General features: G+C 35.9%; 1 protein-coding gene across 5 annotated transcripts in view; it reads right to left on the reverse strand.

The window, feature by feature from the left end:
* Positions 1-25826, reverse strand: part of LOC134846155 (uncharacterized) — a 49954-nt gene that overhangs the window by 8280 nt on the left and 15848 nt on the right. For 4 of the 5 annotated variants that reach the window (XM_063863389.1, XM_063863388.1, XM_063863391.1 and 1 more), the window contains one exon: positions 18524-18577. The exons of the other annotated variant lie outside the window; for it this stretch is intronic. In XM_063863389.1, the coding sequence (XP_063719459.1) occupies positions 18524-18577 (54 nt within the window). The remainder of the gene's footprint in view (positions 1-18523; positions 18578-25826) is intronic. 5 annotated transcript variants of the gene reach the window in all.

The raw sequence follows: 25826 nt of genomic DNA on the forward strand, positions 1-25826 counted from the left end.
AATTGCGTGTCACTTAATTCTTGAAGAAAATGTTATTCCCTGTGCAAGAAAATTATACCAATAAACACCAGATTAGTTAGATACAACCAAAACCCTATTACGAAGACGACCGATAATTGTGTTGTTTGCCCAAATCCCATTTTTTCCTGATACCATTTTCAATTTTCTGACTGTTTTACTCTAGACATATCGCTGGTTCTAGACAATCGTAAATTAATTGAAAAACACTTGATGAATTAAAAACACTCTATCGACTTGAATGGACGCAATTTAATCTTTTTTAGGAACGTCAAACCATCTGGTTGACACTACACGACTCGTTTTGTTTCCTATGATGTATCTGGTAAAAAAAAAATACTACATGACATTTATAATTGATACATAACCGATTGATTCTCAAAATGGAGATCATTGTTCGACTGCCTGCTATTCGATTGTCTTGCGAAACAATGGAGTCTTTTGTGCTCAAAAACCTGCTTCACAATTCCAAACACATTGTAGAAATCCCTAATTTGGTGTTAACTTATATACCCTGTTAAAAACAAAAAACGTAAAAACTAAAATCCGCGAGAAAAATTTACATTACCAAGTTACGAAAACAACGGCTAAAGCATTTCGACCGACAAAAATTAATTTTTTGGAAGTTTCAAAAAGAAAGATATCAAAATTCTATTAAACGCAGACAAACTTTAGATAAACGGGAGAAATGGAACCCTGGATACTTCGGTTATTACTGGTTATAACAGTTGTAACTAATGTGGTCTACTCTTGTTACCAGAGCAGTTGGTGTGTGGAAGAGGACTGGCTCGCCCCACCTGGGACCCTGGGCGGTGACAGTGACTGTGTCAAGAAGTCCAGAGTGAAGTCTGGACAGGGGTTCTGTGTGGTCCAGAGGGATGCCACCAACGGGCATCCCGTGGTAAGTAAATTTTTTCCAGTTCGAAAAAATTATTAATGCACACATATGGTGTTGATGACAGAATAGCTGCAGTAGATCACGAGGTCGAGGGAGGCCCCCCCCCATCCCCCCCCCCCCCCACCTCACATAAGCATCTATTTATTGGTGTAACGAGGGGGTTTTACAAGGCTAAGTATGAAGATCAAATATGTTTGCATAGCCTTATTAGTCCACCTATATTGCTTGCCCATTTCTAAAAAATCGGACAATGTGAACAGAAGAATTATTTGTAAAAGTTCACAGGTGGGGGAGAAGAAAAGCGCCCTTGAATTTGACTTTTTCATCCTTGCTTTGGTACCGTTTTCCAACACTCATTTGGAGCACTTAAAGTTTTTCAAAAACCTGAATTTTTCTTCGATTTTTTGGCCTGTTCTTCAATGAAAACTAACGAGAGCATTTGTGCATCTTTTCAAATTTTTATTCCCGCGACGTGCAGAAAATGTGACGTGAAACCCATGGAAAGAGCCTTTTTATTTATTCGAGAGAGCTCGGAAAAATAGTTTAAAATACAAACCGACGAAAACGAACTGTCTGCTATGATCAATTAAGCCTTTCAACTTGAACTCCTGTTCTTGAAATGGAGTATGGGCCGGATATATTTACATGTACACTTTTTGCAGAGATACCGTGCGATCTCGCCTGGCAGTGACGTCAGTCCTCACGACATCTGCTTCGAGTACGGCATCTCCCCCGTGGAGAAGGACGAATTCCTCGTCTGTGTGGGGGAGGAGTGCAACAGAGCTGACAACATAGCGGGGGAGCCATTCCTCAAGTGTGCACAGATCGAGAACATGTTTGGAAAAGACGAGGACCAAAATCAGGCATGATACCTTCATCACCATCGGGTATTTTCCATTATAGCCCCCCCCCCCAGCTTATTAAAAATGTATAGCCCTCCCCCCCCCCCCCCCCACACTATGATTTCATGGGGACGATACTTTTCTGGCGGGCTATAATGGGAAATTTAGTCATCATACACTTTTACTCTTCATAAAGATACAATAAATTTGACCAAAAATTGTCAACATTTTGACAAAAAAAGCAAATAGTGTTTATAAAACAATCGGTTTTTTAGGAGATTTAAAAAAACTATATTTTTTTCTCAATTGTCACAATGATAATGGTGCTGTTGCTGCATATTTGTTCAATAAATTAATGTTTTTTTTCCAAATTGTTTTTTACAAGTACCTTTTCCAAAATTGAAAACTGTAAAAAAAGTTTTAAAAAAGCGCAAAAAGATATAAATCATTCTCTACGTTTCCTCAGGGATCCGGTACAAACGACGCCCCGATTGAGGCTGCCAATCATGGAATCCCAATTGTTGTCGTGGTCACAGACGAAAACGACACGGAGGTTGAGACGGAGGACTCATTCCAAGTGTCTAGTTCGAACCCAAAGTGTCCCTCTGACTTCAAAGGTGTGGAAGAGACTGTTCTACAGGCCACTTTGGGCAAACTGGACTACATTTGTCCAAGCGCAAAGTAAGTTTGTCAAAATTGAAAAACTAATTATGTTTGACTGGTACCGTCTGTCTGTTAGGCCGTTCTTTTGGCTTTGACCTTCAAGGTCAGTAACTTACCTATTTCTCTTAATTTAAATAGCTTTTATAAAGTTAATTTAACTAGGCCTTAATTTATATAATCAGTGTAGATTTAGATAATCATCTAGATTTAGAGTTATAATCAGTGACTTGTTTAGTTTATATAATCCTCCAGCATGAAGGCTTCCTTCAGAATTAGTTTGCTATTTCACAAAAAATTTTAACAAGAAAAAATAGCCAACAAATTTATCCATCTCCAAACACTTTCTAGTCCAGTTTTTTTTGTCATGCAAAGTCATTTTCTATACATTGACTGCAATAGAGAAAAAAAATTTTGATTTCTTTCACTCAAAACTTGAGAAAATGCAAAAATTTTAACGTAAATAAAAACTGTGTAAATAACTTTAAAATGGAAGGGCTAGCAGTTCAAGCTAGCACAAATTTAAATTTAAACAGCTCCGAATATTAAACAAATAGTACCTAAAGTAAGAAATTATATAGTTTCCATTTTTGGTTCTTGAAGTTGGAAATGTTACGAAAAACTCAAAATAAAAAAAAGCTAGAAAAAAAATCGAAACTATGATTTTTTTCTCCAGTGCGGCTATAATAAATCTGCTGGCCGACTACTGTGAGGGTCGCACGTACAGTGGGTGGGTGTCCCCCTTGACCAAAGTGGACGGGATTCTGGACTTCTGTGGAATCACTCTTCGGCCCAGAGGAGTCCCGGAAGAGGACAATGAAGATGACAAAGAGGAAGAAAAACAGATGGGATTCTGGACCAAAATTTGGCATAGTATTTTTGGATGAAGCTAGAGACATTATAATAATTAACTGATACACTAAATAGATAAATCATTAACCAGACAGGGAAAAAGATTGCACAAAACTGGTTTCAGGAAATTTTAATTGCTGCGACTTATTATAATTGAACTTAATCAGCGCAAGAATCTCTAATGGTTTACATGGTGGAGGATTTTATTGAAATGGAAGAAGTTTAATTTTAGAGTTTAATATACAAATGTTGTATTGCCAACTGATTAGTAGTTCTAAGTTAACCCAATGAACACCGTGAATTCACAAAAAAATTTTCGAAAAAGAAGTGGTTTGAAAATATTTCTAAAAAAAATAGAAAAAAATAGAAGTTACTAAGCCTCGATAATCAGAAGACTTGAGCAGTTGCTGTAGCTATTTCAGTGATGTTACATAGTTGATTTATCTCTGTAACAGTGCTGTTTTTTATCGCTGATTTATCTCTGATCAGAGATAAATTGACGCTGGCGCAGTATCGTAACAGTACTGCTTTTTACTGCAAGAGTACTGCAACAGTACTGATTTTCACTGCAATATTGACCCAGGCTGCTCTAAAATCAGTTCTGAATAATTTAAGAAAAATGACTTCATATCTGAAATTTTGTTTTCTGGCTTAAAAAATACAATTTTGACCAACTTAGGTGTTTCAGTGCTTTACGTGTTCAACTAGACACTAGCAATTCCTGAACAAAATATCTCGTCAGTCGTTGCTGCGATATGTTTCCCTAATAAAAAGAGAGACATGGAAGTGCATGAAAATACAAGTTTTGATAGATTGATGAATGATTATTAATATATATTTCTAAAAAGTGGACTATAGGTATAGTTTGAAAAAACTAAAATAAAAGAATCAATTTTTTAATCTCGAATTATAGTTGATTATTCCAGCAAAAAGTCAAACATTGCAAATTCACAAAATTGCCCCAAATGGATAGAATATGTGCATAAAACATGGAATGTAAAAATGAAATGTGGAACCTTCAAGAATGGGTTATTTCAGTTTTTCTAGATCTGTTTTAATTTGAAAAATTTTCGTTTTTCATGTATTATGAGATCTGAACAACCCTATTTCAGTTTGAATTTTCAGATCAAAAAAACAATAAAGGAAAGTATACAGAATTTCTGATCTTTTCCCAAGATTTTACTCTTTACTGGTAGGAACTTTCACCACTTCGTTTTAGTTTTGAAAATAGATGAGTGACATCATCTTAATAAAAACAAGCAAATTGGGAGAATGACCAAAAACTGCATACGCAAGTTAACAAACTCATAAAACAGTTTCGCGTTTATTTGGCTTAATCGACCAAAAAATATATGAAATTAGTTTTTTTAGCTTTTTCAACGCCCTATTAAAGTTTTTTAAAAAATCTGAATGGGCTGACTAAATGTAATCTTTTTATCCCTAACTAGCTGACCAAAGAATGAAGCATCAGAAAAAAGCAAATTCATTTAACTTTTCAGAACTATCAATAAAAAAAGACTCGAAGTTAATTGTCATGCGGTTAAATCTGTCCATAAACAAAGTAAGGATCTACCAGAATCGAAAATTTTTTACTCGTGAATATTTCCCTTTTCACCTCTTCACGTTCCTCCCAGATAATGGGGTCGTAGTAACTATCATAACACAGGGGAGGGTGAATCTGGAAGTCGCAATTTGCCAGGAGTGGCTTTGAGACTGCCAAACCAGGGAACCTCCGGGTAAAAAGATGTAAGTTGAATAAAATAGAGAGATATGATATTCAGGTGAAAAAAACTGATCCGAAACATGGATAGCAGAAGAAGCCTAAATCCAAGGAACCGATGATGATTAAAGCCTCTAACTTTAGAAAAGAAATCCTGCCAAATCAAGCTTTGAAGAAGCTACAAAATAGCTATATCTAACCATGCAGGCGGCAAGACATTCAAAGTGTTGCAATGCAAATGTAGAGTATATATGCATATAAAACAAGAGTATAAATGTATATAAAATAAGCACAGTACATATAAAATAAGCACACCGACCGGTTTTTGTGGCTAGCTTGCGCCAAATGATCTTAAAAAAGTCGTTGTATAAAGGTCAAAGAGTGACTGAAACAATCGTACCGAAACAATCGTAAGTTGATTTTGTGATCTTGATTATGCAAACCGTTTACAGTTGCTTATTTCTTGTTATGTGTGGTGTGTTTACCGAAAAATACCCATAATTAAATTTGTTTAATACAGTTTTTTCAGAGATTGAGCGAACATTTTGGCGCCCCACAAGGGACCGATTGTTCTATTAACGAGTGACACCGAAGTCTATTTTTCACGAAGTCGGTCGACACAATTATTCACGACTTATCGGACACTTATTTACGCATTTGCACAAAGGACCGAAGACCGAAACAGAATGCCCGAGTGTCTAGTTGGCCGATTGACCAGTTAGCCGAGTGTCTAGTTGGCCGATTGCCGATTATCTATATGGCCGATTGTCCAGTTGGCCGAGTGTCCAGTTGGTCGAGTGTCCAAATAGCCGAAAGTTGTCTGTAAGCCGACAGACGACAAAGCAGACAGACGAAAGAACAGACTGGCGGAAGAGAGGCCTGTTCAGGTGTCCGGATTGTTGACTTTTGGTTCAAGTGCAGCTGTGTTTTTCTCGGCACCCGAAGTTTTTGGATTTTTTTCCCGGTGACGCCAATCTCCGATTAAAAACTGTAAAAAGTTTCCAAAAACTTTTAAAACTTTCCATTTGTGCTATAGTTTTATATACGATGTACTATATGCTAGAATTTTTCCCGCAAGCTAGCACCCGGTAATTTTTCTCAATACCCAAAAATTTTTGGACAGTTCCGTTGAACTGAAATATCTTACAGTCGGTACATAGACGAACTGACTTGACATTTTTTCTCGATACCGAAATTTTTGGATATATGTGAACGGAATATTATTCCGTGAAATCGGAACATAGACAAGAGGTATGGACTAGTTTTTTGGATTGGTTTATGACTCGAACCTGCTGACCAAAATTTTCCCAAAAATTTTTCGAAAAAAGTTTAAAAAAATTGCCAAAAAGTCCTCAAAACGTCCCCAAAATTCTGCGAAACTGTGCTGTAACATGACACCAACCTTATGGTAAGTGGTCTGGTAGCAAAATATTGGGCAAATTAAGTGAAACTGTGATTGGTGAAATAGGCCATTGGTGAAACTGAAAGCCAGTTCGCTTCAAGTAAATCAAGGCCGTTTCAGGCCATCCGTTTATTGACTTCGTTGCATGACAGTAAAATTAAGTGGTCAGGTACTGTGATTAGGCCATTGGTGAAACTGAAAACCAGTTCGCTTCAAGTAAATCAAGGCCGTTTCAGCCCATCCGATTATTGACTTCGTTGCGTGACAGTAAAATTAAGTGGTCAGGTACGGTGATATTAAGTGAGTTAAGTTGAATTTTTTCATCCTCAGGTTTACTCCGTGTGTGTTGTTGGAGTTCAGCCGACCTACTTAATTTTCCAACCCCATTGGTACTTAAGCGTAACGAAGCCGTCGCATAGGTCCCCTTAAGTATATGATATTTATTCTAAGAGCTAGTTCCTTGGATCACGCGCTCCGAAAACTTACCGCTCCGTCTCAAAAGCTCGTCAAAGATACTTGCTCTACCAAGCCAGTGTTAAGTTTAAACTTTAACGCTAGGGACTCCCAGAGAGCAATACAGTACTACCTTCATCACTACTTGTCTCAACGTAACGACTTTGTAATTTGGCACGACGCCATTAATAACTCGATAAGTAGGCACCGCAGTAACAATAACCGCAAGCTGAGTAGTGAGCAACTTGTCAATTTGTTATTAAGGTATAGGACAAACATTTGTGTCTTCGTATGCTGTAGACGGAAAAGAACCGAGGATATAGAGGAAAGTTTAGGTTCAACAGGTATTCTCGTTCTGAACGTCGTTAAAGACTTTATATCTAAGCGTAAGGCTAAGGACCAGGTACTAATTGAGAAGTACAAGGAGCTTCACCAGCCTCCTTCCCTTGAGTTAAAGACTCTCCTGCTTCTAAGGCGTTATAGCGCTAATCTTAACACCCTTAAGACACGTAAGAAGCAGAACCGCTTACCCCTCAAAGCTCGGAAAGCTATAAAAATAAGCTTCAGGCAGAAGCTTTGAGACACCAAGATCCCCCATCTTGTAAGCTAATGTTGATTTATTAATGCAAATTTAATCACGTACCAAAACAGTATCTTATTTTAATGATTGTTTTCTATAAGTGAGCATCCGTAGAGTATTGTCAACTTCTGAAAAATATGGACGAAAAATTCCAAAGTAAGATACGCAAGTTCTTTGAAACCCATCTAAATCTAGAAAATGAGCTGCTTAAAGGTCACTCATTATTACTTGAGTACATTGAGAATAAGTGTCGCACCATAAAAACTGACAAACCTGATTACAAATGTAAATTTGCGTTGGAAAAAGCTGTCGATGTCAATGAGCAATTAATTAGGTTAGCGGGAAAAACGGAAAACCCTGAAAAAATTATTGCTCAGCAAGACCTTTGGCTTAAGAAAGTAAGCGAATTGAACGATAAAGTAATGCATGAAGCTCAGAGTTAAAAGATGAGCCTTCAACCTTTGTCATTTCCAGCATTCGGCATTACAGGGAGCAAGGGATCTTTACAACAAACTAGGTCTGAGACATCCTCCCGCTCGCACAAAACAAGAGAATCGGAGGCACGAGTATCTGAAAACAGATCTAAAGTCTCTAATAAGTCTAAGGAAAGTAGAAAACGTGAGTCACATAAGTCTGATAAATCTGCTTCCACTCGTCATACCTCGACTGTTCACACTATGTCATCAAGTGAGAAACGGCATGAGTTATCTTAGATAAAACGACGCCATGAGGAGCTGGAAAGGCAGTATCAAGTATCTTTAATACTTAAAGAGCAAGAAAACCGTCTTAAGTTCGAACGAACCAGCTTGAACTAGAGCAATTGGCTGAAAGACATAAAAAGCAACTAATTGAAATGGAACTGAAAGCGTTTGAACTTGAGGACAATTCATCTGAGGTTAGCGAGAAGGTAGCGGAAAGTAACTCGACAGAAGTAAGTCAACCTTTTTCAAAAGTAGCAACCGATCGGACTAATGATTGCGTAGACTCTGTTAGTTCACAAACACCTCCTGACGTTGCTAGTGCGCCAGGTTTACTGGCCTTCACTCCTGTACCAATTTCGTCGGAACCGACGACTTCCGCACACCTCGCTCAAGCAACAACAACAAGTTTTAGTCATAACCATGAGCACACTGCATTTAGTGACCCTGGAATCCATAGTCATGGATATCGGGCTATGCCTCAAATTGGCAGTGCAACCCTTTTGCCATTGCAAGCTTCTGTTTCATCTGTTTCAGTCCAATTTAACAATATGCATTCTAGTGCACACGTGTTACCACCACCGTCTGCTTTTCCTTTACAGACCATGAGTTCAAACATAACTAATGGTAGTTTTGCCATCGCGCAACCGGAATCATTACCTTTCCCAATGTTACCGGCACAACCCGGTTCTGGTTTTGTTTCTTTGTCACCTGCATTTGCTGGTGGTGGCTTCTCATCTTCTGGAGTAAACCCAACGCCGGTTTTCTTTTCGGCACCTAATTGCCATGCAGCGCCAGTCCAGACGCAACATAATCTTCCCTTTGTTCCGCAAACTGTGTCACCTAATTTTAACGATTACTACACAAATGATGCAAACTTATGGCGATTGGTAGCTATAACTCCAATCGTCACGCCTGCTCAGTGTTGTAATGCTGGAAACATTTTTTCTAATGTGACAACTGTTGTCCCATCGTGTAACACCGCCGCTCCGTATACTAGTGGTAGGACTGTGTATTTTAAAACTCCCCCAGTTCATCCACAACATGTTCCGCATTTTGTCAATCATACTAATACTGGTTATCAGCCAGTCAACGAAGACTACGCACCGCCTTCGGCTTATCCAAACCAAAGTTGTTCATCGGATCGACCTCTCTCTGCTCGTGAATTGGCGGAATTTTTTATGCATAGCAGCAAAGATCATCTTCCTGAATGGAAGTTAGCCCATTTTGACGGCAACCCGTTAAGCTGGCCCGAATGGTTTGGTCAGCTTAAGTCCACCGTTGATTCCGCTGTTCTCACCGATGATACAAAACTGACATACTTAAAAACGCAATTGCAAAGCAAAAACCGCAATTGCGGAATTTAGTTATAGTGGCGTTATGTAAAAGGATGCACTGGTCACGTTGCAACGGAAGTTTGGGCAACCACATGCCATTGTTGGTGCGCATCTTGATAAGCTGAATACTTTTCCTCCACTTAAGATGCACAATTTGGAAAATGTCATTAGTTTCTCCTCTGCCATATTTGACCTCGTAGCAGTTTTCAAATCATTGTCATTCAACGATCATCTGAGTGTTAACCTGTTGAACCAAGCTGCTAGTAAACTTCCACCTAACCTCAAGGAAGCTTGGTCAATGCATACTGTTAGGCATAATTGGCAGCGACCAACACTCTTAGACTTTAATAACTGGTTGAAAGCGAAAGCCGAGGGGCATGAAAGATTACATGTACTCAACTCTAAGGCAAAAAACGAGGAGCCATTTAAACGAAAAACAACTAAAATTTTTGCAGCCAATAGCCAGGTAACTAGTAAGGCTCAGGATAAGTCTAAGTTTCCGCCGTGGGTTTTGTGTAAGGGTAGTCACGCCTTGTGGAACTGTGCCGTTTTCAAGGAAAAGAATGCTACTCAGCGAGCAAAATACGTAGCTGAACAGAAACTTTGCTTCGCTTGCCTCAATGGCAATCATAGTTTCCGGCAATGTTCTAGAGCGAAAAAATGCCCAAAACCAGAGTGTGATAGCACACATAACGTCTTGCTCCATGGTAGGAGTCCTTGCCCGCAATCAAATTTCGCTCCGTTTTTTGTGACGGACGATACCAATTCCGATGTGGTAGTTCATCAGTACACTCGCTATATTTTCGATGCACGGGATTCACCTACGTGCGCCAATTTCGCGTTGCAAAAAACAGCAACTGATAATATGTCCACATACCCTGAGGCCGGTTAATTTAGTCGTAAATTGAAAATTTTACATGGACTACTACTTGGATTCATTCGAGAACGTTACCCATGCAATTAAATTTAGTCGCCATTTGGTTTCCTTACTAAAGTTGGGAGGATTTAATTTGACTAAATTTGTCAGTAATGCTGATAAAATCACTTCAGCAATGAACCCCGAGGATTGCGAAGCCTCGTCTTCACCTATCAAGGAAATATGTAACGGTACTGAACAAGCATCACACGTCTTAGGTCTTATAAGTGGGACCATGTGAAGGACACATTGGTTGTTAGCAGAGGCGTGGATCGTCCTCTCGATAAAGCAAAAACCCAACGAACCGTCTTGAGTTTCGTTTCTTCTGTGTTTGACTCTGTTGGGTTGGTAGCTCCATACACAGTTAGGGCCCGTCTTTTGCTTAAAGATATGTGGAAAATCAGTGGTCAAAGTTGGGACGACGAATTGCCGGAAGACATAAGAGTTAAGTTTCTCGAGTGGCACTCCGGTCTCCCTCTTAGGGCAATTGACTATTCCCCGTTGTTACTTCACAGAGCTGGTGGATCAAATTGAGCTCCACATGTTCGGTGATTGCTCGCAGGACGTTTTCTTTGAGGTTGGGTTTTTGCGTGCGCGACTCTCGAATTCGCACAAAACTCAAATATCCTTCATCTTTGGTAAAGCTCGCGTTGCGCCCATGAAAGCGCTATCTAGACCAAAGCTAGAGCTTCAAGCTGCTCTGCTCGCCACACGACTGAAAGATGATATACTGACCGCCCTTGCTGTCTCTATTAATCATGTCTACATGTGGACAGATAGTACAACAGTTTTGCAGTGGCTAAACTCCACTGAAAAATTACCTGTATTCGTCGCTAATCGTGTCGGCGAAATCCTCGAATCGACTACTATTGATGAGTGGCACCATGTTCTGAGCGGCGATAATCCAACTGATACCGGTACATGGGGGATTTCTTCGGAAGCCCTCAAGGATAGCAGCTGGGTTACTGAACCGAGCATTCTCAGGACTACGGATTGGCCGTTTATACCCGACGAACGTGTAATCAATAAAATTCGATTGAAAGGTCCTTCTTGTGATGTTGATAATTGCTTGGAGACACCATCTTCCTTCGTCACCGATGTCACATCCATCAAACATCCCGAGCACGGGTTCAATTGGGAAAGGTTCAGTTCCTTTACAAGATATAAACGAGTAGTTGCTTTTATGTTGAGCATGCTGCCTTCACATAAGCATTTTTGAGGTAAGGACTTACGAATCACCAACCCCATTGAACTTGATATTGCAGAAAGCAAACTGATTCATCTTGCTCAGATGGAATCCTTCTCCGTTGAGTTAAAAACACACACCGCTGGCATTTCTATCAAGAATAGTAGTAAAATTGCCACATACTCGCCATTTATTGGTCCCGCTGAAATCATTCGTTCCACCGGACGGATCGTGCGCTTAGTGAATACCGAGTTTGATAATAGGCACCCAATCTTACTCGACGCCCGACATACCCTAGTTCGCTTGTTGGCCCGCAGCCTCCACCATAAGCATTTTCATCAAGGACTAGAGTACATGCGCTCCGTTTTAATATGAATTATGCAATACTTGGGTTGCGTCGACTACTTCGGTCTATCAAAAATCAATGTGTAACATGCCGTAAACGCAAAGCAAGCACCATCCAGCCAATTATGTCCGATTTACCTGTCAAAGGTCTCGGATATAAGCAACCACCCTTCAATCATACGGGTGTGGATTACTTTGGACCGCCTTACGTTCCGGTGTTCGCAGAAGCACTGAAAAAGATGGGGATTTCTTTTTACTTGCCTCAAGAATTACTTGCCTGCATCAAGAGCTGGAATGGCATAGCTTCGACCATTTTTGCACACAAAGGTGTTACTTGGAAATTTAACCCGCCAGGCGCACCCCATTATGGTGGCTCCTGGGAACGCCTCGTCTGAAGCGTGAAGCGCGTGCTGTACGATATCCTAGGCAGTAGGCGAGTCACCGAAGAGGCGTTAGGAACAACACTCTGCTTAGTTGAGCAGGCTTTGAATTCGAGGCCAATCACCCCGTTAGTACTGATTCACGTGAGTTAGAAGCGTTTACCCCAAACCACTTTTTGCTGGGACAACATGCCACAAGCTTTCCTTCGCTTTTACCCGGGGAACACTTCAATCACAAGAAAAGGTACGTGCGAGCGCAGTCATATGCTAACGCGATTTGGTCTCGTTAGCTTCGAGAATGTGTTCCCTCGCTGGATAAGCGTGTCAAGTGGCACACTCATTCTGACTTCACTCTTAAAACAGGCGATCTCGTGTGGGTGATTGAGCCCGATAGTCCGCGTGGGTACTACCCTCTCGTCCGAATCGTCAAGCTAAACTACGGACAGGACGGTTGCGCTCGATCGGCCCTTGTTAAGACCGCAACCCGTGAAGTCACTCGGCTGACCGTTAAGCTCGCTCCGGTTCTTCCTTCTCCAGGTGGGGAGGATGTTGCAATGCAAATGTAGAGTATAGATGCATATAAAACAAGGGTATAAATGCATATAAAATAAGCACAGTGCATATAAAATAAGCACACCGACCGGTTCTGGTGGCTAGCTTGCGCCAAATGATCTTACGAAAGTCGTTGTATAGAGGTCAAAGAGTGACTTTTGGCAGTATAAATTGAACCGAAACAATCATAAGTTGATTTTGTGATCTTGATTATGCAAAGCGTTTACAGTTGCTTATTTCTTGTTATGTGTGGTGTGTTTACCGAAAAATACCCATAATTAAATTTGTTTAATACAATTTTTCCAGAGAATGAGCGCACACAAAGTATCAAAATGAAAAATGAAGGGCTGAGAAACGAAATGGCGTTTTGTTGAAATACGATACACAAAAAAAGTTGCAACGCTAAATCAAAACTATGATAACCAGTTATTGTGCAAGTAGCACAAATTGTTCCGACCATAATTTCCGACCAGAAAAAAATTATTGTAGAAAAATGACAAGAAAAATGGAACTAAATCGTAAGAAAACCAAAGAAAACTTTCAAAAGGTTTTTGAACGAAGGTTTTGCTAACATTTTTTTTCGACTGAAAGCAAAATTTGACTGATCTACTAACTGAAACGGCTTTAATATAATAATAATTTTTCTGTTACCTAATTTTAAGTGAAACAAAACTAAAACACACCCGAATACAAAGGTCTTTTCCATTTTTAATGGTCGGAACAACTACAAAAAAGTTTACGGCAGTCCACAAAAAATAAAATACATGCCTACACAATTACAATATCAGATTGAAAAAGAACCAATAAAATTCAAAGTTACAAAACATTTAGCCATGTTACACACTTTTTCCGTACTAGTTATTTGCATAGCAAAGCAAAATAACAAAAAAAATGATAACTTGTTTAAATCAGCATTGGACACAAAAGTTATGAAGCAAAGGCTACTTGAAAGTATGTACGAAATGCCTACCCACATCAAGCGCCCACGGATCATAATCGATTATAGTGTCCTTTCATAGTCAGTGTCTACAAAATTATGAAATAATCGATAAAAATCAGTTAAAAAACGGAACATAATCATAAAATTATGTCAATATAATCCATCAGAATCGATTATTATCGTTCAGAATAGACTTTTTTGGAGAGGTTCTTGAACACTTTACAATTTGATTTTCAGTTTATCTCATTACTGTGTTTATTGCAGTTTCAACGTATTACGGTTCATAAACTTCATATCTTATCAAGATTTGAAATAATAATAATTTGCTACTTTTCCGTTGTCCTAATTTAAATCTCCATTTCCACCTAAAATAATTTAAAAACCTAGCTGTTCAATGGTGTAAACCATCTAAGCGTCAGACAACAAAAGTTATCTTAAACTGATTGCAATTTTTCCCCCAAATATAGAAAAAACAAGGAAATTAAAGTAAAATCACTTATAATGAGTTAAAATCAGTGAAAACTCAAGCAAAATAGTTTTTTTTTCACTTTAATTTGCGTTGTCAAATTTTGCCCCAGTTTGAATGATTTTTATTTTAAATTTTGAGTTCATAATTTCAAAATTATAAGAACTTTATAGTAGTTAGTTGAAAATTCTCTAATTACAAAGTCGAACTTTGAGCACAAAAATTCACACCGAGCAGCTATTTTGTAACTTTCCGCAAAAATCTGAAAAAATACAAAGCATTAAAACAAAAATTTGTATGATGCTGATAAAAGCTATTTTCAGAATAGTGGCAAATGATAGATTATTGGTCAGGCTTTTGAAGAAGTTGACCGAAGACATGTGCTTTTAGTGACCATTTTGAGACTTTTTAAATCATTTGAAAGAAATTAGTATCTTCGGCCCACGTTTAGGAAATTGCAACTAAATTTCGTAGAATTAAGAGAGCTAGAATAGTTTTTCAAAAACGGCCAGTTTGTGACGGTGAAATCGATATAGAGTTCCTGTTCTTCACGCGGAAGAGGCGGAACGGGTCTGAGAAAGGTCTGAACTGAATTGAGTCACTATTTTATGTAAAACACTAAAAAATTTCGGTCTTCTTAAAACGATTCTTAATATCAACTACCTGAAAAATGTTTTTTTTCTGATATGATGCCGGATGTGCATTTGAAATTTTTTTCTTTGAAATTTTCATTCCTCTTTTCCGTAAACAATGTTTTTTAAATATTAAAGGGCTCAATCTTGTTACCAGCAGTCTTGTTTTTTTTATTATGCAGTGTGAAGATATGCAAAGATATGTTATGAATTCTTAACAAGAAATGCAAAATCTATTTCAAGTTTTGTTCTGACCATTTCGTTTGGGACGATCTACGTGCCAGGCATCAGTTTTTTTCTCAGTTTTGACTAAAACAAAACAAAAACTCGCTAAGAGTAATGTGTGCTATGATGTTAAATCCTCAATGGTTGGATGCGGATTCCAACAGCTTAAACATGTGTCTTGTGGTTGAGAATTCCGAGCCATAAGATAGAGGCTGACAGGGTAATTTGATCAGAAGCTGACCTCCAATTATCAAAAATTTTATGATAAATGCAGTTCGTGAATTTGACCACTCATTTGCGCGTTTTTTCACCTAAGTCAATCATCTTTTACAAAAAAATTAACCGGAAGTGCGGGACAAAATAAAATGGATTTTTCCAAAATCTTGATTGTTGAAAAATAAACGGGAAAAAAATCCTCAAAATTTTTTTAAAACAAGAAGTAATTCAACTCAAAAGGGGGTTGATTTAGATCTCCACCAATATGAAGAATTTTTGAATTTCCAAATGTCTGTCACTCAAAAAAAGTTTAAATAAAACAAGACGAGCAAATTGTTTTCGTCAATTCAATTTGGAACGCTTTGATTGCTGTCTACTTTCAGTATATGTGCATAAATATATTGTGCGTATATATTGGCCAATTTGGCAAAATACAAGCTCACATAGTTTTACAAAAAATTGATATCCGACAAAAAAAGGTTTTAACAATTTAAGCTCAGGACACTAACAGTTTTCAGTCTATATGAAAAAAAATCTACAAAATGGCATGTTAAAAAACCTAAGTGTGCTGACGTTTGAAGACGCTTTACCTAAATTCTCTCTTCAATTTTCTAAGTTTCCATTTTGTTCAGTTTTCAAATGTTTTGCAGTGTAATTTTTTATCAACTGTTTGATATTTTTGTTTGCTTTTTAGGTTCAATTGAATAAATTGATAAAATTTTAAAGAATGATGTCATTAGCGTATTACTGTTATTAGTACGAAATGATGTATTTAGTGTAATATTAGTTCAAAAAACATTGGTTAAAGTCAAATTAAAACAAATTTTGAGACATAATTTTATGCCGTTTTTGTACCAATAGCACGAAAATGGAGCTGAATATTTTACAAACCGACAAGTGATCAAGGGTAACAGATTTTAATATTTTTTAGCTCAGGTCATCAATACCTTGATAAACTTTTGTGATGAGGGATAGAGAAAATTCTGCCAAAAAGGCTGGTTAAAAAGACAAAATTAAATTGGAGAAAAAACTACCCCATTTCAAATATTCGGTCTTTTTCTTCGAAAGTCAGCAAAAAATTGAGTTTTGATGGCTCGAAGGCATCAACTGAATCATGAATTGCTAATTTGACCTTTTTTTAGCGCATTTAAAAAAACATGATGCCGTTATATAATTGAGGATTTAAAACTAAATGAAACGAGACAACTCGTATCATGGCAAATCTTTGAATTTTCTAACTGCTATTTGAAGTCGATGAAAAGTGAAAAAACTTGTTTTGTTTGAAATTGATCAAATAAACAGAAAAACAGCAAAATTTTTCTTTCGTTCAAAATTTATCTTTTTCTTATCCCCCCATACAGTATGCAAAAAAAACTAAGCGATACATATTTAGTTTTGTAACGCATTTGTTCGAGCAAATTGTTTTCGTCAATTCAATTTGGAACGCTTTGATTGCTGTCTACTTTCAGTATATGTGCATAAATATATTGTGCGTATATATTGGCCAATTTGGCAAAATACAAGCTCACATAGTTTTGCAAAAATTGATATCCGGCAAAAAAAGGTTTTAACAATTTAAGCTCAGGACACTAATGGTTTTCAGGCTATATGAAAAAAATCTACAAAATGGCAAGTTAAAAAACCTAAGTGTGCTGTCGTTTGAAGAAGTTTTTCCTAAATTCTCTCCTCAATTTTCTAAGTTTCCATTTTGTTCAGTTTTCAAATGTTTTGCAGTGTAATTTTTTATCAACTGTTTGATATTTTTCTTTGCTTTTTAGGTTCAATTAAATAAATTGATAAAATTTTAAAAACTGATGTAATTAGCGTATTACTGTTATTAGTACGAAATGATGTATTTAGTGTAATATTAGTTCAAAAAACATTGGTTAACGTCAATTTAGAACAAAGTTTGAGACACAATTTTATGCCGTTTTTGTACCAATAGCACGAAAATGGAGCTGAATATTTTAAAAACCGACAAGTGATCACAGGTAACAAATCTTAATGTTTTTTAGCTCATTTCATCAATACCTTGATATACTTTTGTCATGAGGGATAGAAAAAATTCTGCCAAAAAGGCTGGTTAAAAAGACAAAATTGAATTGGAGAAAAAACTACCCCCATTTCAAATATTCGTTCTTTTTCTTCGAAAGTCAGCAAAAAAATAAGTTTTGATGGCCCGAAGGCATCAACTGAATCATGAATTGCTAATTTGGCCTTTGTTAGGGCATTTAAAAAAACATGATGCAGTTATTTAATTGAGGATTTAAAGCTAAATGAAACGAGACGACCGTATCATGGCAAATCTCTGAATTTTCTAACTGTCATCCGTTTGAAATTGATGAAAAGTGAAAAACTTGTTTTGTTTGAAGTTGATCAAATAAACAGAAAAACTGCAAAATTTTTTATTCGTTCGAAAAATATCTTTTTTTATCCCCCCCATACAATACGCAAAAAAACAAAGCGATACAAGTTTAGTTTTCTAACGTATTGGTACGATCAAATCGCTTGCGTCAATCCAAGGTGGAACGGTTTAATTGCTGTCTACTTTCAGTATATATTGCATAAAAATATTGCGCGTATATTTAGGCCAATTTGGCAAAATACAAGCTCAAATAGTTTTGCAAAAAATAATCTCAGGCAAAAAAATTCTTTATTTGAACTCAGGTCATTAATAGCTTTCAGGCTATATGAAAAAAACCTACAAAATGGCAAGTTAAAAAACTTGAAATTTTTCTGCATATCAAAACCGCCGAGCACAAATATTCTCTAGTGTTCTTCGAAAGTCGGAACACAAATTCACTCACTAATATGAACCACCGTCACCTTCCGATCACGTTCAAGTAGGGGATGAGAATTTGATGGTTGAGCGGGGAGGGGGAGTAATATTAATTTTTGGAGGGGAGGGGATTGATTTGACAAAAAAAATCGAACTCATTTCCAAAAATACTGGATTAAAATTGAAATCAATGGGTTATATTATTGATTTGATTGTCTCGCAAATCCATTATAATCTACCAGCAGTGAGGTTCCGTAGATAATAGTTGGACGGGACAATCGAATAAACAATGTTTTTTGAATATTAAAGGGCTCAATCTTGTTACCAGCAGTCTTGTTTTTTTTATTATGCAGTGTGAAGATATGCAAAGATATGTTATGAATTCTTAACAAGAAATGCAAAATCTATTTCAAGTTTTGTTCTGACCATTTCGTTTGGGACGATCTACGTGCCAGGCATCAGTTTTTTTCTCAGTTTTGACTAAAACAAAACAAAAACTCGCTAAGAGTCATGTGTGCTATGATGTTAAATCCTCAATGGTTGGATGCGGATTCCAACAGCTTAAACATGTGTCTTGTGTTTGAGAATTCCGAGCCATAAGATAGAGGCTGACAGGGTAATTTGATCAGAAGCTGACCTCCAATTATCAAAAATTTTATGATAAATGCAGCTCGTGAATTTGACCACTCGTTTGCGCGTTTTTTCACCTAAGTCAATCATCTTTTACAAAAAAATTAACCGGAAGTGCGGGACAAAATAAAATGGATTTTTCCAAAATCTTGATTGTTGAAAAATAAACGGGAAAAAACTCCTCAAAATTTTTTTATAACAAGAAGTAATTCAACTCAAAAGTGAGTTGATTTAGCTCTCCACCAATATGAAGAATTTTTGAATTTCCAAATGTCTGTCACTCAAAAAAAGTTTAAATAAAACAAGACGAGCAAATTGTTTTCGTCAATTCAATTTGGAACGCTTTGATTGCTGTCTACTTTCAGTATATGTGCATAAATATATTGTGCGTATATATTGGCCAATTTGGCAAAATACAAGCTCACATAGTTTTGCAAAAATTGATATCCGGCAAAAAAAGGTTTTAACAATTTAAGCTCAGGACACTAATGGTTTTCAGGCTATATGAAAAAAATCTACAAAATGGCAAGTTAAAAAACCTAAGTGTGCTGTCGTTTGAAGAAGTTTTTCCTAAATTCTCTCCTCAATTTTCTAAGTTTCCATTTTGTTCAGTTTTCAAATGTTTTGCAGTGTAATTTTTTATCAACTGTTTGATATTTTTCTTTGCTTTTTAGGTTCAATTAAATAAATTGATAAAATTTTAAAAACTGATGTAATTAGCGTATTACTGTTATTAGTACGAAATGATGTATTTAGTGTAATATTAGTTCAAAAAACATTGGTTAACGTCAATTTAGAACAAAGTTTGAGACACAATTTTATGCCGTTTTTGTACCAATAGCACGAAAATGGAGCTGAATATTTTAAAAACCGACAAGTGATCACAGGTAACAAATCTTAATGTTTTTTAGCTCATTTCATCAATACCTTGATATACTTTTGTCATGAGGGATAGAAAAAATTCTGCCAAAAAGGCTGGTTAAAAAGACAAAATTGAATTGGAGAAAAAACTACCCCCATTTCAAATATTCGTTCTTTTTCTTCGAAAGTCAGCAAAAAAATAAGTTTTGATGGCCCGAAGGCATCAACTGAATCATGAATTGCTAATTTGGCCTTTGTTAGGGCATTTAAAAAAACATGATGCAGTTATTTAATTGAGGATTTAAAGCTAAATGAAACGAGACGACCGTATCATGGCAAATCTCTGAATTTTCTAACTGTCATCCGTTTGAAATTGATGAAAAGTGAAAAACTTGTTTTGTTTGAAGTTGATCAAATAAACAGAAAAACTGCAAAATTTATTATTCGTTCGAAAAATATCTTTTTTTATCCCCCCATACAATATGCAAAAAAAAACAAAGCGATACAAGTTTAGTTTTCTAACGTATTGGTACGATCAAATCGCTTGCGTCAATCCAAGGTGGAACGGTTTAATTGCTGTCTACTTTCAGTATATATTGCATAAAAATATTGCGCGTATATTTAGGCCAATTTGGCAAAATACAAGCTCAAATAGTTTTGCAAAAAATAATCTCAGGCAAAAAAAATCTTTATTTGAACTCAGGTCATTAATAGCTTTCAGGCTATATGAAAAAAACCTACAAAATGGCAAGTTAAAAAAACTTGAAATTTTTCTGCATATCAAAACCGCCGAGCACAAATATTCTCTAGTGTTCTTCGAAAGTCGGAACACAAATTCACTCACTAATATGAACCACCGTCAACCAGCAATTTTACCAATTTTTTTCTTAAAAATGAAAAAAGGGGCCGAAAGATTCAAAGCTGAAAATTTTTTTAATTTAAGAAAAATGACAAAACGACAGAGAAAACGAGACTCGAACTCAATGTTTATGATGCAGAGTCACGAGTTTCAACCCCTGATTTTCCCAACGCACCCTCACCACCGAATACTACTGGAGTTGAAATCGAAACTTGAAAAAGTGTTGCCGCCCATTTTCCGACGAAGTCCTTCAACCGATATTGTCCATTATCTCTCAGGTCGAGTCGAACATCCATTGTCCAAAACAGTTCCAGATACACAATTGAAAAACAGAAAAATAGCCCAAACTTAACGCTCTTGTTTGGAATTGTTAGCCCAATTGAAACCTCTTAAACAGGTAATACTTCTCAAATTAAAACTACCCAACGAACACCACGAACATCACACTGGACTGCTTATAAATTACTTCAAAGGAGTAGCCGGTTGCACAATTATATATGTAAAAAAAATTTAGTATATTGGAAAAAATAATTTTTTTTTTGCAGAATAACTTTTTGGTTTTTTATTGGTAGTAACCCGCACAAAACTCCCATGGATCTTATTTGATTATATAGTCTGTATCTATAAATTTACAAAATAACCTTATGTAATCCATTAAAAATGGACTATACTCCAAATATTTCTAAATCAATATAATCCATTATATCGGATGTTTTGAGACCTTTTTGATGAAATTTTTAATAATGCTTTGAATTTATCTCTTTTGCTGTGTAGTGCAGCTGCTACGTAATACCTTTCTGAATTTATTATTTCTCACATTTTTCATTTTATATAGATTTTTTTTTTTTCCTACTTTTTCAAATCTGAGTTTCTGGTAATTTTTCTAATTCAAAATGACCTTTCGCCGAACCTCCCCCTTCCGATCACGTTCAAGTAGGGAGTGAGAATTTGATGGTTGAGCGGGGAGGGGGAGTAATATTAATTTTTGGAGGGGAGGGGATTGATTTGACAAAAAAAAATCGAACTCATTTCCAAAAATACTGGATTAAAATTGAAATCAATGGGTTATATTATTGATTTGATTGTCTCGCAAATCCATTATAATCTACCAGCAGTGAGGTTCCGTAGATAATAGTTGGACGGGACAATCGATTATTATCTATTAAAAAAACATAGTTTTAAAAGAAATTCAATTTACCATGATCCATTTTGAATCTATTTCAATGGATTATAAAGGATTTTAATCTGTAAAACTTTTCCAAGTTTTTTGCATTTTTTTCAATCTCTCTGTAAAACTTATCAATTTTATAAATTTCCTCATGTTTACTTTATTTTTGCAAGACCATATTCATTGTTACTTGAAACCCAGGTCTTACCAATTTTAACGGCCAAGTTGAACAGCCCAATTTTACCTCCTTCCCCTCACATTTATCACAACTACAACCACCCATCCTACGCCATGAAGCATCTACCATACGCCATGAAGCAGTTAATGCCTTTTACTCCCTCCCCTTAACCAACACTTTTTTTGGGGATGGGCGTAAAGGTCTGTAGGAAGCGTGGTATAGAAGTGTGTGGGTTGATGTGTCGGGGTGGGGTTGTTCACGCGTTTACGATAGTTTCACGTATTTTAAAGGTGAAATTATTTTAGGGTAAATGATGGGGGGAGGTGAGGAGAGACAAGTAGAAAAAAGACAAGTCAAATGAAAACAACATTTTGCTGCAGCCAAATGTAAAACTCAATTTTGCAATTGCAACGTTCAAGTTTTGAGTATTTTCTTTCAAAGTTTTGGAAAATCCACGCTCTAGCTCATAAAACTTTTTTCTAATCCATCTTAAACTATTATAATCCATTATAATACATTATAACAGATTATAATAGTTCGAACTGATATCTACTCTATTTGTTTTTTTATCGATTATTTTGGAAGTTCATTGAAGCAGATCATGAAAATCCTTTATAATCGACTATTATCCATGGAATGTCATTGCGGGTGTTAATATCCAACGGCGCTCTAGGTGGGAAGGAGAGATGGAGCTCTTTTAAAAGCAAAATCAATTAGTTGAGAAAAGATTACCCGTTGGGTTAGGCTGCTTGAGTTTCCAAAAACTTTTTGAATTAGTGTTTTTTTTTCAATTTATTGCATTTCATATGAATTTTTTTTATTGTAAAAACCCAATCAAAACCTTATACAAATAGCATTTTGCTAGTCACCCCTGTCTGCTGCGATGCAGGCAAAGTTTTTTTAAAACATCAGCAAAAAATGCTGTTTTTGAGAACGTTTTGGAAGTTTCTGTCAAAGCAATTACGTATGTTTACTTACTGTATATTGGCGCTAAATGAACCTTCAGTAAAAGTTTAGTTTAATCGAAGAGAAACCTTTGTCATAAAAGGGTACCGAGGGGGGTCCTTTGGAAAAATTAGCCTACCAGAATTAAAGGCGGCGTTCACTCACGCTCATTTCGGCACGCTTCTGTATAGGTAGCTCACTGGCCTCAAAGGAACCGTCGTTTATGCACCCGTGTGCTTCTAACTGGTCGTGTCTCAAAGAAAGACTACGAGATCTTTAAAATCATAACCTTCTCCCTCCACCCCCCTCAACATGAACTTTCCTTGACAAACGTAACATGGAGAATCAGACCACCAAACAACTACCCTACCCTTACCCTACCCTACCCTACCCTACCCTACCCTACCCTACGACATTAGCTACTTTGTCGAAACATAACACACTCATTTCGCAGTTGAACTTCTGTTTACACCGTTTCCGTAAATCAACAATGATAGCTAGTTACTGAGTTACTGTGCACGTAATAAAGAATGTTCCGACCACAGTCTTAGAAAAATACAAAAAATTTATTTTTTGAAATTAGTGTCGTTTTTTTTGGCATGGCGCATGGCGTGTTAAAAAGATCTGAAGAAAAAAAACTTACGCATTTTTGACAATCATGGTAATATAGGCTAGTCGGAGAACAAATTTTTGAAGCAAATTGACTAGAAAAACGAAAAGAAAATGGTTTAAAAAATTCAACATTTTTTTCAAAATTTTTTTGCGGAAAATTTTGGATTATTTAACCTTTGTTTACAAAATGGCCCTAAATAACTTCTAAAAAACTAATTTTATTTGAGCACAACTAAGTTTTCACGGCTTAAAGTAAGCTTAAATAAACTATTGTAAGCCTACACGCTCGCACCATATTAGTTCGAAAATAGAGCAAAAATCAATTATTTCAAACCAATTTTTCTCGACACTGTGAGAAAGTTATTAAAATCTTTTAATGTCAATCGAATCACGATAGAAGGAGCTTTACTATGTTATATCACTCGACCCATTCTGATAATTATTTGTGGTACCTGATTTTGAGTGGAAAAAATTAAAACTAAAACACACCCGAATACAAAGCTCCTTCCCAATTTTCAAGTGGTCGGAACAAAAACGTCTTTTATGCAGTTCTTTGAAAAAATCCAAAAGTAATCTCACTTTTTAACAAATTAACGTGTATCCTATTATAATGCAATAATGAAAAATTACAAATGACTTCACTAAAATCTCATTTTTGACAGATAAACGTATTTTCTATCATATTAGAATATTAAAAAATTACAAATGACTTCACTGAAAAAATTTCACTAAAAATGACCTCACTAAAATTGACCTCATTTTTTGACGGAATAACGTATATACTATCATATTAAAATATTAAATAAATACAAATGACCTCACTAAAAATGACCTCACTTTTTGACAGATTAACGTATATCCTATCATATTCAAATATTAAATAAATACAAATGACCTCACTAAAAATGACCTCATTTTTCGACAGGTTAACGTATATTCTATCAAATTAGAATATTAAAAAATTACAAATGACTTCACTGAAAAAATTTCACTAAAAATGACCTCACTAAAATTGACCTCATTTTTTGACGGAATAACGTATATACTATCATATTTAAATAATAAAAAATATACAAATGACCTCACTAAAAATGACCTCACTTTTTGACAGATTAACGTATATCCTATCATATTCAAATATTAAATAAATACAAATGACCTCACTAAAAATGACCTCATTTTTCGACAGGTTAACGTATATTCTATCAAATTAGAATATTAAAAGATTACAAATGACCTCACTAAAAAAATTTCAATAAAAATGACCTCATTTTGTTGACAGATTAACGTATATCCTATCATATTAGAATATTAAAAAATAAAAACAACCTCACTAAAAATGACCTCAATTTTTGACAGGTTAACGTAAATCCTATCATATTAGAATATTAAACATTACAAATGACCTCATCAAAAAAATTTCACTAAAACTGCCCTCGATTTTTGACCGATTAACGTTTATCCTATCTTATTGGAAACTTAAAAATACAACTGACATCACTTTTGATTCACTCGAGAGAGAAATTCAGTGCGGACTATTCTAAAGATTAAGTTTTTTGAATGCCTTGTTTTTTGAGCAGAAAAATGATTTTGAGGAACAAAATTTTGACCGAATATGGGAATTTTTATTTTGGAACTTTTTGTAGCTATATGCTTCATAAAAATTGATTATATAGAAATTTTATAAAAATAATTTTCCATACAATCGAGATACTAAATGGTTAGCGTGGCCATTTTTCCACATGCAGTTGTATGATCAACGTTTTTTTATTCATCAACTTCTTTTCCCAATTTTTCAAAGATTTTACCGGGTATTTTTTTTTGTTTGTAATCTTTAATTACTTATTTTCTTTCAATGCTTTATGAAATATCCATGTCTGTTTTTATACGCGTTTGGTCATAATCTATTTTCCAGCATATCCAGAACGTTAGAAAAAATACGAAAAGTTTTGACTTTGCAGCTAGTTTTTCAAAACACGCGTCAAAGAACGTTGCAAATTGTTTCATATGTTATTTTTTATTGAAATTCAAAATTAAAGGTCGGAAAAAAGTTTATAACAAGAATGTTTAAAAACTCAATTGCAGAATTGGAGTATTTGCGAGCAAGTGGAGAAAAAATTTCAACTGCTATGTTTTTGAGAAGGCAGTTGCTCAAAGTGAGAACTAATTCATCTCGATTTTTCTTTTTAGACTCAATATTGAATATGAACTCAGAAGAATTTGAATAAGGGCTTCAATTTTCACAGAAAATAATGTTGAGAACCTGAGCTGCCTATTACGAATGGATAAAGGACGTAGTGTATTAGAAAATCGAGTTGCAGTTTTGTGTTACGGGTGAAGCTGCTGATACTCAAAATTGACGAAAACAATCAATATCGGAAAAATTTTACAGTTTCTACCGACAAAAATAGACAAAAGTCAGATAGAATACACTGACAGATAGGGTAAGCATAAAGCTAAATTTGAGGACCTACAT

This window comes from Symsagittifera roscoffensis, chromosome 5, assembly GCF_963678635.1.
Source record: "Symsagittifera roscoffensis chromosome 5, txSymRosc1.1, whole genome shotgun sequence".
NCBI lineage: Eukaryota > Metazoa > Xenacoelomorpha > Acoela > Convolutidae > Symsagittifera > Symsagittifera roscoffensis.